The 12,465-nt window shown below is 51.0% G+C and overlaps 3 protein-coding genes across 3 annotated transcripts in view; 1 reads left to right on the forward strand and 2 right to left on the reverse strand.

Moving 5' to 3' along the window:
- Positions 1 to 12,465, reverse strand: part of LOC149912216 (rho GTPase-activating protein 32-like) — a 336,632-nt gene that overhangs the window by 72,931 nt on the left and 251,236 nt on the right. The gene's annotated exons all lie outside the window — the stretch shown is intronic.
- LOC149912217 (rho GTPase-activating protein 33-like) overlaps positions 1 to 12,465 on the reverse strand; it is a 134,378-nt gene that overhangs the window by 68,397 nt on the left and 53,516 nt on the right. The window lies entirely within an intron of this gene.
- LOC149912221 (rho GTPase-activating protein 32-like) lies at positions 5,770 to 7,551 on the forward strand. Its single transcript, XM_090130717.1, has 5 exons — positions 5,770 to 5,886; positions 6,068 to 6,145; positions 6,464 to 6,545; positions 7,025 to 7,168; positions 7,445 to 7,551. Exons 2-5 carry the CDS (start codon positions 6,095 to 6,097, stop codon positions 7,549 to 7,551), a joined length of 384 nt encoding a protein of 127 aa, XP_089986843.1. The 5' UTR covers positions 5,770 to 5,886; positions 6,068 to 6,094.

Here is a 12,465-nt window from a genome sequence, read left to right on the forward strand (position 1 = left end):
CTGATGGCAGGAAGGACTGTAAGGATGGAAAGGCTGGTGTTTGCCATGGGCAGGGAAACACATCTGGTTTTCTTGTTCCCTTTGTCTTTGAGTGCCAGAAAAATAGAGGAGAGCGTGCCCTCACCTTGGACCCCTCCTGCCCTCTGCTGCTGAGATGGAGAAATGTCCCACCTCCTACAAGGACATCAGGACAAAGATAAATAATCAAAATATTTCCAGGCTGGCTGTACTTGTGGGCATCTGTTGCTGGAAAATTTAATGGCATTAAACTGCCTAGATAAGGACAGAATGAGGGTGACAATAGAATGGTACGTAATCACAGTACAATGAAAAAAGTATGCAGGGTGCAGGAAGGGAGGTGTGGACATTCTGAGTTGCAACTCTTTATTTGCTCCAGAAAGCTCTATCAGAATGGAAGACTGAAGGAAATACTTTGAGTGTTTTCTAATGTGACTGGATGAAAGATCCATGTGGCAAATTGAATAACTGAGTGGTAAAGGGACATAGATACCTCACTGTTTCATGGAACCTCTCAGTTAAGCACCTGAGCACTGTGTACAGGACTTGGGAATATAAGTATTAGAGGATCATGGAATATCTGTATTTGGAAGGGACCTCGAGGATCATGTATTCCACCTCCTGGTTCCACACCGGACCTCCTATGGGTCAAGCCCTGTGTCTGAGAGCATTGTGCAAATGCTCTTTGGCCTTTGTCAGCTCAGTGCCAAACCACTGCCCTGGGGAGCCAGTGCCAAATTCCATGTATCTAGTTCATCCTACAGAATGATGCCAAGAACAGTTATAGAGATCGACTTACAAACAAAATTCTTGTCTTGAATTAATGGTACACTCACCATTTAAAAAAAAAAAGAAAAAAAAAAAAAAAGAAAAGAAAAAAGAGGAAAAAAAAAGAAAAAAAATCAAAGCCACATTCTTACGCTGGCATTTTACAGTATTGTCAGATTTTTGTAATTCTGTTTTGTCATATAAGATTCTCTCATCATGAAATAATGACCAAATTCTCTTTTCAGATCTAAACATACAAATGCTAAAGGCAACAGTGCTGTTCAAGAGTACATTACCAGCTCAAACACTGCTTTGGCTGTAAAACTGAAGGTAGTAAGGAATTTTATCAAGGAGTTGGAAGAAAACATGTAAGTGTAGATTTAAAAGCAACCTGTATTGTTACTTAGAGTTTGATATAGTGTAATCCAGTGCACAGTACTTGTAACGTGTGTTTTACAAAATGCTTTGCAATGTAGGGATCTATTAAGATAAATGCTGCAAGTTCTAATATGTCCATGACCTTTTCAAACTGTTCCTTACTCCTACACATCACTACGAGTAGTTCTTCTGTCAGGAAGGATCACATGAGTAATTAACCTGTGACCTTAATTTGGAATTAAATGCATACAGTGGAAGTAAGAGCTGTGGGTTATTTTGCTCTTTCAGTGTTGAACAGCCGAGGTGTTTTGTTTTGGAGGGTGGATAGTGATGGGACAAGTGGGGAGTGGCTTTAAACTGAGACGAGGGGTGTTGAGGTTTAGGTTGGATGTGAGGAGGAAGTTTTTCAGCCAGAGGGTGGTGAGGCACTGGAACAGGTTGCCCAGGGAGGCTGTGGATGCCCCATCCCTGCAGGCATCCAAGGCCAGGCTGGATGTGGCTCTGGGCAGCCTGGGCTGCTGGTGGGCAGGTTAGAAAGCCCACAGGACTTTTTTGCAGCCCTGGGTGCAGGGGGATCACTGCTCCTAGCATGCACACAGAAGAGCTGGAGCACACAGGTGATGTACATTCCACTTGTGAACATTCCTGCAATTCCAGAGAGCGTGCGCCTGTTCCAATCACTGCTGCACAGATTAAAAACTGATTGCAGATGAGCTGTTTTGGTATGGGGTTCTTGCCAACGGTCTGCAGTGGCTGTGTGATTCCTTGGGGAGTTGCTCTCCAGCCCAAAGGTCATGTCCTAAGTCGACCAGATCCCGTTTGTGTCCAGAAATGGCTGACAGCAGATCAGCTGCTGGTCAAGTTTCTAACAGCACACTGGCCTTGCTCCAGTGTCTGTGTCATCAGCCCCAGCACATACGGTGCACCTCTTCAAGGCTTTGCAACACTGAAACTCTGCGCTTGGGCTCCAGACATCCTGCTGCACCAAGAGGTTATTCTAGCTTTGGTATCTTGCAACTTTGTCTATAACTACATCACTGTAATCATAAATGTCTAGGAGAATGGAGAATGGAGAAATTAATCTTCGTGTAATTCTCTGTACTGCAGCCCCGTGGTTGTCAACACCTAATGCAATATTGAAATTTCAGTTGAGAAATTGAAAGCTGTCCCTAACAAAAAAACATCTGCATTTGTTATTGAAATCACAGTAAGGATCAATAAATCCAAATGCTTCCAGCATAACCACGATTATAGGCAGTGTTTAGACAAGCTCTTACAGGAAAACCATGAACACAAGGCTAAAGAGAGACTAAGTGATGCACTCTGCAGGAATACTCATGGAAGTCTTCACAGTGCAGGAGTCTGATCTGATTACAGATGCTGTGCTTTAAGTACCCCTTATCATATCTTTTTTTTCACTGTTGTGCAGGGGTTGGACTCAGTGATCTCTGGAGGCTGGAGATGCTGTTTGCTAATGGCAGATGGAGAGAGGAAAAGCAAGTCCAAGGCATGCTGTGCATAGCCACCACATGGCATCTGCAGCATTTCCCCCTGCACAAAGGAGGAGCATCTCACAAGCTTGGCCTGGGCCAGGGAAGGGAGCAGACAAACATCTGGACCGACCCCAAACGAGCTGGTTCTGCAGGTTGGGTGTCTTCTGCTGCTTGTCTCACATCCTGCTGCTCAGCGGTAGATTTGTTCCTGCTCAGTGCTAACAGGAAACTCACACAGCATTTCTGTTTCAGCTGTGCCAACGCTTTGATCCCTTGCTGCTTGGATGGGGCGTTTGAAGAATGATGCCTGTGCTGATGTCCAGCCAGGCTTTGGGGATGAGTCTCCACACCAGGGTACGACTGACAGGACTGAGGGTTGGGGATCCAGCCAGGTCGAGTCCAGTGTGCTTTGCTCTTGTTCTTAGTGCTTGTTTTTGCTCAGGAGGGCAGGAGGTGAACCTCGTGAACCAATGCCTGCAGACGGGGTTTGCAGAGAAAGAGGTCCTGCAGGCCTTGTGTGACAGCCACGGAGCTGCAGCGAGGCTGCATCCGTGTAAAACACCAGAGATCCACGGAGGTGTGAAGGGGAGCTGTGGGCTGCAGTCACGCAGGAAGGGATGTGCATGCTCGGGGTTTGGTTGTTGTGTGTGTGTTAAGTGACTGTGATACCACTGCTGGGTCAGTGTGAGTGTACGGAACAAGTGTGACAGCCTTTTTGATGGAGCCCTGTGAAAGGAGTCCTATGGACTTGAGATCCAACTATCAGCCTGTGGGCATCATTTAGGAGTTGGGGTAGGGGATGAGGCAAGGGAAGTTGGGCTGAGAAAGGGATAAAGCAGTCTGGCAGCAGTTCTGTGTTTCTCCCATCTCCTGCTTTATTTCCTTCCAGGTGAAATAGATGGGTGCTGCAACATGCCCTTGAATGTAACAAAACCCACTCTAGTGTGGATTTGACATGGGCCCAGCACTGCAAGGTACGCTGCTGGGAGGAAGCGTCCATCTGGCTGAGGGCAGGAAGGCCCTCCAGAGGGATGCACTGAGGCCAGTTGTGCGAGGCTCAACAAGAGCAAGCGCCAGGTCCTGCGCTTTGGTCATGACGACCCCGTGCCAGCTTCTCCAGGATTTGGCTGGGGTAGAATTCCAAGCAGCCCCTGATTCCAGAACGTTGGGCTGGGCTGTTGGAATCTTCTGCCCTTGTGACTGGTCTTGCCTCCCCACCCTGTCCGTCGTGGTGGAGCAGCCTGGTGGCCCTCAGTGATGTCATAAGGGCTAGAATGAGGGGAGGAGCAGTGCGTGCTGCGTCCCTTCATTGGAGCGCTGGAGCTCTGACTGAGCAGCTCGCTTGTTGCACTTGTGCACCGACTGCGTCCCTTTGTCTTCACACCGTCCTGTGCAGCACCTTGTAGGTAAGCTGAGACAGTGTGGGAGAGACGGGGGGACAGTGAGTGCTGAGAACTGCTGGCTGGCGGAGCTCATAGGATCACATTATCTCCATCAGCAGAGGGGTGGCCATGAGGGACAGGGAGGTGATCGTCCCCCCCTGCTCTGCTCTTGTGAGGCCCCAGCTGCACTACAGTGTCCAGAAAGACAGGGAGCTGTTGGAGAGGGTCCAGAGGCGAGCCACAGAGATGATCAGGGGACAGGAGCACCTCCCCTGCAAAGACAGGCTGAGGGAGCTGGGCTTGTTCAGCCTGGAGAAATGAAGGCTGTGGGGTGACCTCATGGCAGCCTTCAGTACCTAAAGGGAGCCTAAAAAGAGGAGGGGAATCAACTCTTTGAAAGGGTAGATAACAGCAGGACAAAGGGAAATGGTTTTAAGTTGAAAACTTAAGTTTTTAAGTTGAGGGAGGGCAGATTTTGGTTTTTCCCTTGTAGTCTTTGCTAAACCGTGGAAGCAAACTGACCTGCTCTTTCTCTCTCCTCTCTCCACCCTCTGCCTGCTTCCCTGCTGCAGCTTTTGCTCGTGGAAGATCAGAGCATAGTGACAAGGAACGGCTGCGGATTCGTGAGATTTGTCTCCCTCGTTCTGATCTCTTGCCAGGTACCTGCCATGGTTTGTCCCCCACATGCTTTAGCAGCCCGTGACGCCCCGTGTTTAGTAACACAGCCTCATCCAGCTTTGATGGGACGCTGGTCACGTGTGGGTTTTCTCCACATGCTCTGCAGCTCAGCCCTCAGAAGGATGCTGTCTGTGGTGCTGTGACCAGCTGGTTTTATGGAAAGCAATCCCTTAGGCAAAGAGTCCCAGCCCCAGCTTGTGCAGAGCTGCACAGCATCACCAGGGACACCAGCAGGCGTGCTTGGGCTGTGTGAGTGTGCCCGACAGCTGTAGGGAGCACAGCAGAGATGTGAACAGAGAACATAAAAGTGTGTTTCTTTTCAGTTCCAGCTTGTCACACCTACGCTGATGGCTGTGGCGTGCAGCGAGATCAGCTGTGGGCCTGATGTGGCATGGACAGAGGTAGAGTATGAAGCTCTGATTGGTCTTTGTTCCCTGACTGCAGCCAGCAGAGTGAGCCGCAGATGTGCTCTCCTGCTTTCCAAGAGAGCTCCTCTGTGGCAAGACAGCAGTGCAAGTGTGGCAAGTTTATAAAACTACCAGAGCCATCTCGGCTGTTGTGTTTGTCCTCTACTGACTTTTCCCTTGAAATGGCTGCAGAAACAACAATCATTCTCTGCTCTGTTTGGCCTTGCTGTTGGTTGGACTGCTCAAGAGAGCTGCTTGGTGCTTGCAATGGCACTGTTTGCACCTTGTAACTGCAGCCGTAGCTTTGATTTCCCTCTTCACGGTCTCCTAGCATCTGAAACAGTCAGCCTTCCTGCACAAAGAGCGCAGGAAAGGAGGGGGCAAAATGGACAAGGCCACCTGTCTGCGTCAGTGCCATTGCTGATTAGTCTGGGTGGGGAGAGATGCATCTTTGCTGGCGTGTGCCTGCTGCACACCAGGGAGAGAAACAGCCGTTATTAGACTTGCAGTTCCTTCTGAAGTGCCCACGATAAGGACCGAGTGCATTTCCTGCAGCTTTCTCTGCAGATGTGCTCCTCACCTTGAAGTCCTCCTTGTTGGTTCCCAGCTCCTCACTGTGGCCTGTGCTCTCTGTTTCAGGCTGAGAACAAGGGGAAGCCCCTGCTGGACCATGAGGTGGCACCTGTGAATGTTCCAGCTATTGCTGCTGCCCATGCTATTAAGAGATACGTTGCCCAGGCAGCGGATGAACTGTCCTTTGAGGTAAGCAGTTCAAGGCGTTCCTTGTTGTTCAATTTTACAGTTGCAAATGCCTTCAGAGCTGCACTGGTGCAAGTGCTCTCAAGCTCGGCGATGTTGGGCAGTGCAGAAGAATGCAGTCATTTGAGCTGTGCTTTCCTCCCAGCCGTGCTGAAGCTGGGATTGACGTTGCAATCTCTTGCAGGTGGGAGACATCGTGTGTGTCATCGACATGCCACCAAAGGAGCTGACCCCCTGGTGGAGAGGCAAGCTCGGCTTCCAGGTAAGCACAAGATTCAGACTGGAGAGTGCAACTGCAGTAAAGGCAGGAATCTCAGCTTAGAGCTGCTCTGCCTGCTCAGGATGCCTAATGGACATAAACAGTTTCCCTGTGTCGGTGTCAGGGGACCTTGCCTTTGGCTGCCAATGTTGAAAAATTGTTACCTTTATGCTGTGAACTATGGCCATTTTCTGCTGGATAGTCTTATGGAACGTCAGGCAAGCACGTTCCGAGGGAAATGTTACGTGGCTTTTGGTTTAACAGTTCAGATCTGAGAAGTGCTGCATGCAATAGTTGGCCTCTCTTTTCTTCTTGTTACAGGTTGGATTTTTCCCAGGGGAGTGTGTGGAACTCATTAATAAGAACATTCCTGAGGCACTCATCAATTCTGTGCCAAAGCCAGGTAGGGATGTTACATTTGATGGTGTGGGGAAGCAAAATGAAGTCTTTTTTGGGGTGCGTTCCATGTTTAGTACCTCCTTTATCCATGCCACATTGTCCTCTGGGTTGATGATTCTTCATGCACACCATGGGGCAGGGATTTGGCCCAATCCTCCTGTGTTTATGATTGGACTTGGCAAAACTATAGAATCTTCATAGAATGGCTTGGGATGGAAGGGACCTCAGGGATCATCATGCTCCAACCCTCCTGCCTCAGGATGGTCTCCCAGCCCCCACATTTAATGTCAGATTAGACCAGGCTGCCCAGGGCCCCATCCAACCTGGCCTTGGGCTCCTCCAGAGATGGGGAAAATCCCTTTTTGTATGTACTGGTTGGTAATGTTCTTCCCGTTCTGACGTGCTCTGTAGAATGTGCTGTGCTCGGCCTCGTCCAACGGAGCCAGACCTGAAATGACCTGGTTTCTTCCTTTTGTTGTGCAGTGCCCAAGAAACGCAGCAAGATCCTCACCTTCCTTCGTTCCTTGGTGAAGGCTCGCCCAAAGAAACCGACCGAGCGGGATGTGGAGAAGGAAAGGGTGTTTGGCGGTGACCTGGGAGAGCATCTTCTCCACTCCGGTCGTGATGGTAAGGAGCTGCCCATTCCTGAGATCTTCCTCTGCTGGGCATCTAAAGAAGATGAAAGGGAGCTCATATCTAGCAGGGGGCAGGCTGATAGCAGTGGAGGCACGTGTAATGGGAGTTGATGGCTGAAGGATAAACTGAGGCGGATGCTCCTAAGAGACAAGCACATCTGTATTTGCTTCAGCCAAGCCTGGCTGGGCTTAGTGGATGGGATGTGAAGCACAGCCTGCAGCACGATTGAATCAGGAGCTCCACTGACGGCTGGCACGTGTTCTTCAGTCCCCCAGGTCCTCCAGAGCTGCGCTGAGTTCATTGAGCAGCACGGCGTGGTGCAGGGGATATACCGCCTGTCCGGCGTCGCGTCCAACATCCAGAGACTGCGGTAAGAGTGCTGCGACTGACACAGCCTGAGTGCATCTGGTGTGGCTTTGGGCTTGCCTTCCTCTCGCTCAACCGGGTTTGCGTCCCTCTCTCCAGGCAGGAATTTGAGTCGGAGCAGATTCCTGAGCTCACCGTCCGTGACATTCACAGCGTGAGCTCCCTCTGCAAGATGTACTTCAGGGAGCTCCCGAACCCTCTGCTCACCCACCAGCTGTACGGCAAGTTCTCGGTAAGCACAAGGCCACGTCTTTCATTTCCCTCTTCCTGGGCCTCTTGGCAGATGGCTGCAGCAGTGCCCCAGCTCGGAGGCCCTTTTGCTGTCAGCCCCACGAGGTTTACTCGCAGTGCTGTACTAGCCTGATTGGTGTCTCGCTCCCTTTCTGCACTACTCCAGGATGCTGTTGGTGCCGCTACAGAGGAGGAGCGGCTGCTCAGAATGCAGGACGTCATCCAGCAGCTGCCCGCTCCTCACTACAGGTCAGTGCTGCCCTCAGCCTGCTGAGCTCAGCCCTGCTGCATTGCAGAGGGCAACGATGCGGTTCCAGCCTCTGTCTCTCGCCGGCAACACGATGCCTGTGTATGCTGAAGGGTTGAAGGCTCCATGGGCTTACTTTATGGGGTCAGTTCCTGGGCACGGGGGCACGCTTGGTGCAGCTGATGGCTGCGGCTGTGCTGTGCTGGGGCTTGGTGCTGCAGCGTGGCACTCAGTCAGGTTGGATCTACTTCATCTTCGGTGACAGTAGCAATCACAAGAAGTAGCATGAATGGAGGTTTGCTTTCTGAATTGCAGCACGGCATGCTCGTTGGTGCTGAACGTTTGCCTCTCTTGTTTTCCAGGACACTGGAGTTCCTGATGAGACACTTGGCGTGTCTGGCTGGGAGCTCCACCACCACAAACATGCATGCCAAGAACCTAGCCATTGTGTGGGCTCCAAACCTCTTAAGGTAAACTTCTGGTTCTGTTTCAACACTTCCTCTGTTCTCCAGTTAAGAAAAGCAGTCCTCCCTTTTTCTCCATCAAATGTGCTCTTCTCCTGTAAAATCTGTGGCTGACAGAAGAGCAAGAGCCTGGGCTGTTCTCCAACCCCACGGGCACAATGTCTAGGTGACAATTTCTGCAGTCTTGTTGAGATGGGACTGACATGTCCTTGATCATCCAGGGGAATTTCTGCAGTGGCATCACTGATTGCCCACTGCGGAAGTCTCCAGAGCCTCAGCTGACAGCTTTTGGCTGCAACAATTCAGACTCGGGGAAACGGTCTTGGAGAAATGACTTCTAAAATCTGCCTTTTCTACAGATCACAGCAGAACGAGTCTGCCTGCGCCAGCGGAAGAGCTGCCTGCATGGAGCTGCAGACTCAGTCGGATGTGGTGGAATTCATCATCAACCACACCGACGTCCTCTTCTGCTCCAAATCCGGAGCAGACATCGCAGATGCAGCAGGTGAGTGTCTTCCTCCATTAGCTTGATCTTGACCTGACACCTTGACCAAATGCAGGCCTTCTCCAGGATGTTTGAGATACTCTTTTACCATCAAGGGGACAGCAGACCTCTGGACTTCCATTAGGGTATGGCATCCTGTTGCTGGATGCTGAGAATGTCCAAGCCCAAACTTCACAAGGAGGAAACCGTCATTATTATGGCTTGCACGCAGGAAAAGCTTGATGCAAGTGTGGCAGCGAAGCTTTCTCAGTTCCCTGCCCCTTTTATCTAGGGGTGAGATCTCTTAATGATGACCGTGTCCTTTGCCATAAACACACGTCTGCCCACATGGTTATTTTGAGCTCCTCTTCTTCCAGTGGCTCGGATAAGCAAGCCTGAGAAAAATACAGCACCTCCCCCAGAACTGTGGTGGCTGTGCTGCTGCTTTCTGATCCTCACTCTTACCTGTGGTTTTCCCTGACAGGGCACAATTCTCTCCCAGGGCCCAAGTCTGTGGGGGTCTCTTCTGCTGCCACAAAGCTGCTCAGCCTGGAGGAGGCACAGGCACAGAGGCGAGGCCACAGCAGCTCTCCCCCTGTGACAGAGAGCAGCCGGGACATTGAAGTGGAAGAAAGCCCTGCAGCTGGGCAGGGCAAATTCCACACTGTCATCGACTTTCCATCTGACAGGTAAAGAGGACTTTCTTTTCCAGCACCTAGCATCATTGTTTGGGTGGGTTTTTCTGTTTTTCTGCAGAAACCAGGCAGTGCTAGGAACAAGCAACTGCTGCCAAGAGCTCAGTGCTGCTCTTCCCTCACCCTGCACCACGCACGACTCACAGCATTGGCTGTTTTCTCTCTCCAGACAAAATCCACCCAGCAAGACTGAGGAATCACCAGCTAGCAGTTGGTGTTGCTGCTTCAGCCTCAGGAAGCCATCCTCTGGCAGCAAACGCCAACTGCAGCGCAATGCCAGGCAGCCCTCAGAAACAGCAGTGGTAGTCCTGGCAGGTAAGGGTGCAAATGCAGCTTCCAAATCCCTGCTTTTCAGGAACATAGAATTCAAGCTTGCTCTGCACATGTATCTCTTTCTAGCGTTCAATCCCGTGCCTAAATCTTCACCCCTGATCAAGTACCACTGTCGTAATTCAGCTTGTGAAAGTTTGACACTAACCCCTGTGTATCCTTTCTAGGTGAATCGAGCCCTTGCCAAGCCATAAGATCCAGGGCAAGTAGCGAGGATGCTCTGTGTGCTTCCATCAGTGGAGAGCTCATAGGAAGCACAAATTGCTGCAGTTCTAATAGCAGCCTTCCATCTAACAACATTAATGGAGAGAAGGAGCTCATCGAAGTCCATGCTCTCATTACACCTGGCTCTGCTGAAGTTGCTGACCTGAGCCTCCCAGACACCACAGTCACAAGTGTGGATTTTAACCCAGAGTCTCTGCAGTGCAGCCCATCTGAAGCACAGTGTGAGTGCCCCGACAGCAGCACCTCCATGCAGGAGCAGGTCAGCATCAGTGAAGAGGAGCAGAGCCTCTTGCAGGGGGACTTTCAATCAGGCCTCCAGTCCCAGGCACCGGACAGCAGCACTGAGAGCTCTGAGCCACTCTCTCCATGACAAGACAGGATGAGTCCCATCTTCACCGTGGACCTCTCACACCCTCCTGTCCTTTATATAATAATAAAAGCACACTCGTGCTCAATCAACGCCTTGACTGCCTCCAGAGTCTTCATTCACACGGACTGGGATGAATGCAGCACACAGCAAGGCACCCCAGCTTGCAATGCTGTGGCTGTGGGGTGCGTGCAGCACAGCTCCGGGTTTGTTCCTGTTTTGTCTGGCTTTGGGATGTCTGCAGGGGGAGCTCTGCTACCATTTGGCATGGTAGCAAATAATCTCTCGCATCCTGGATGCTGCTCATGATACTCCCAAGCTTCCTGGCTGTGGCTTTGTGACGCTTTTCAGGGCTTTCTGATGCATTTTGATGCCTTGGATGTTGCTTAACACCTCCCTCCTCCCATCATGTCCTTTCCTGGCTCCCATCTACGAACTGGCCCTGCAGATCATCTCCAGACCTGTCATCAGCACACTGCAACAGGAGAAGTTCCCCTGGCCAAGGTCAGGCAGTACTGCTTGGTCTGCAGCTCAGTGGCCATTTCCCTTTTAGGCGGCTCCTGCAGAAGAATCAAGCAGCAGAACCTTTTGCTCACCCTGCAGCACAAAGATGCTACGAAAGCAGAAACAACCTGGGAACCTCTGGTTTGCAAGACTTCACAGACACTTATTGACTGTGTCTGATGGTTCCCTCCCATCCTTGATTTCCTTCTCCCCTTCTCCTCGTCTGATCCCACTGCTGAGCCATGATCAAGCTGCCCAGTGTGGCAGAGCATCGTGCAGAGCCGTGCTGGCACCTCCTCCCCTTCCTCTCCTGCAGCTCAGCCTGCAACCTGAGCAAGTTTTCCTGAAAAAGTGACCAGCTCTTTTCCATCCCTTTGCCCCTACAAACAGTTGTCCAGAGGATCTCGTCCAAGAATTCCTGGAACAGCCTGCAGCTGGCTCTCCTGAAGTTCAGGCTCCTGCCTTTGCTTCCTGCCAGGCCCGCATTCCTTGAGATCACCAACTCAAGGAGGGCATGGTCACTGCAGCCCTGACCGCCTCCTGTCGTAACCCCTGGTGTGCACCATGTCCAGCAATGCTTCCCTTCTGCTTGCTGTGCCCAATGCCTGCACCACAGAGTGATTCTCACTGCACTCCAGGAGTCTGTCAGATTGCTTGCAGCCAGCCATGCTGATTTCCCAGACTGACTGGAATCCCCCATCAGCATGAGAGTCAGTGAGTGCGATGCTTCTGCTGGCTGCAGTAAGCAGCTCCCACCAACAGGCTCTCTTTCCAGGCGGCTGTAGCAGACCCTCACCTCCAGAAGCCCTGCACTGCTGCACTTCCTAATTTTACCCACAAGTTCACAACCTGCTCATGGCTCTTCTTAGTTCTTTGCACTCAACTTCTCATCATAGAAGGCAAATCCCTTGCCTTCCAGAATTCCATAGTATCAATTGTGTCTGCTTTATGTCAGGATTTTTTTTCTTTCTTTTCTTTTTCCATTTTCTAGGTAGGAAAATGAATTTCTGAGCCAGGAGAAGCAGAAGTGAAAGAGTCTTCCTGGCACTGCTCAGGTTGCAGGAGTTGCCAAGTGCTCCTCAGGTAATGTGTGCTGAAGAGCTGACCTTGGTGGCAGGGGCTGTGGCTGCATTTTGTGCCTGTCATGCGGGAATCCAAGAAAGCCTATTCAGAGCAGGAGCTGCAGAGCGAGATAAACATCACGAGAAGGTAAGGCTGAGAAGCAAGGACACCTCCAGAAAGAAGAGAAAAACTGAGTCAAGTGAGCTGCGTGACGGCCGTGTGATGCTGACCATGATTGGAGGAAGAGCGCATGGCTGGGAATGACTGATGGCTCTGGTTGGATGGGTGCCTGTGTGCACAGAGGTAAGGAGTG

This window comes from Phasianus colchicus, chromosome Z (genome assembly GCF_987193195.1).
Source record: "Phasianus colchicus chromosome Z, bPhaCol1.hap1.1, whole genome shotgun sequence".
In the NCBI taxonomy this organism is placed as follows: Eukaryota; Metazoa; Chordata; class Aves; order Galliformes; family Phasianidae; genus Phasianus; species Phasianus colchicus.

Bases quoted from the DNA above. Each gene is read 5' to 3' on its own strand.
- LOC149912221 (XM_090130717.1), top strand. From the start codon at position 6,095: ATGCCACCAAAGGAGCTGACCCCCTGGTGGAGAGGCAAGCTCGGCTTC. The intron at 6,146-6,463 runs GTAAGCACAAGA...TTCTTGTTACAG, and splicing joins GAGGCAAGCTCGGCTTCCAG to GTTGGATTTTTCCCAGGGGA. The intron at 6,546-7,024 runs GTAGGGATGTTA...TTTGTTGTGCAG, and splicing joins CAATTCTGTGCCAAAGCCAG to TGCCCAAGAAACGCAGCAAG.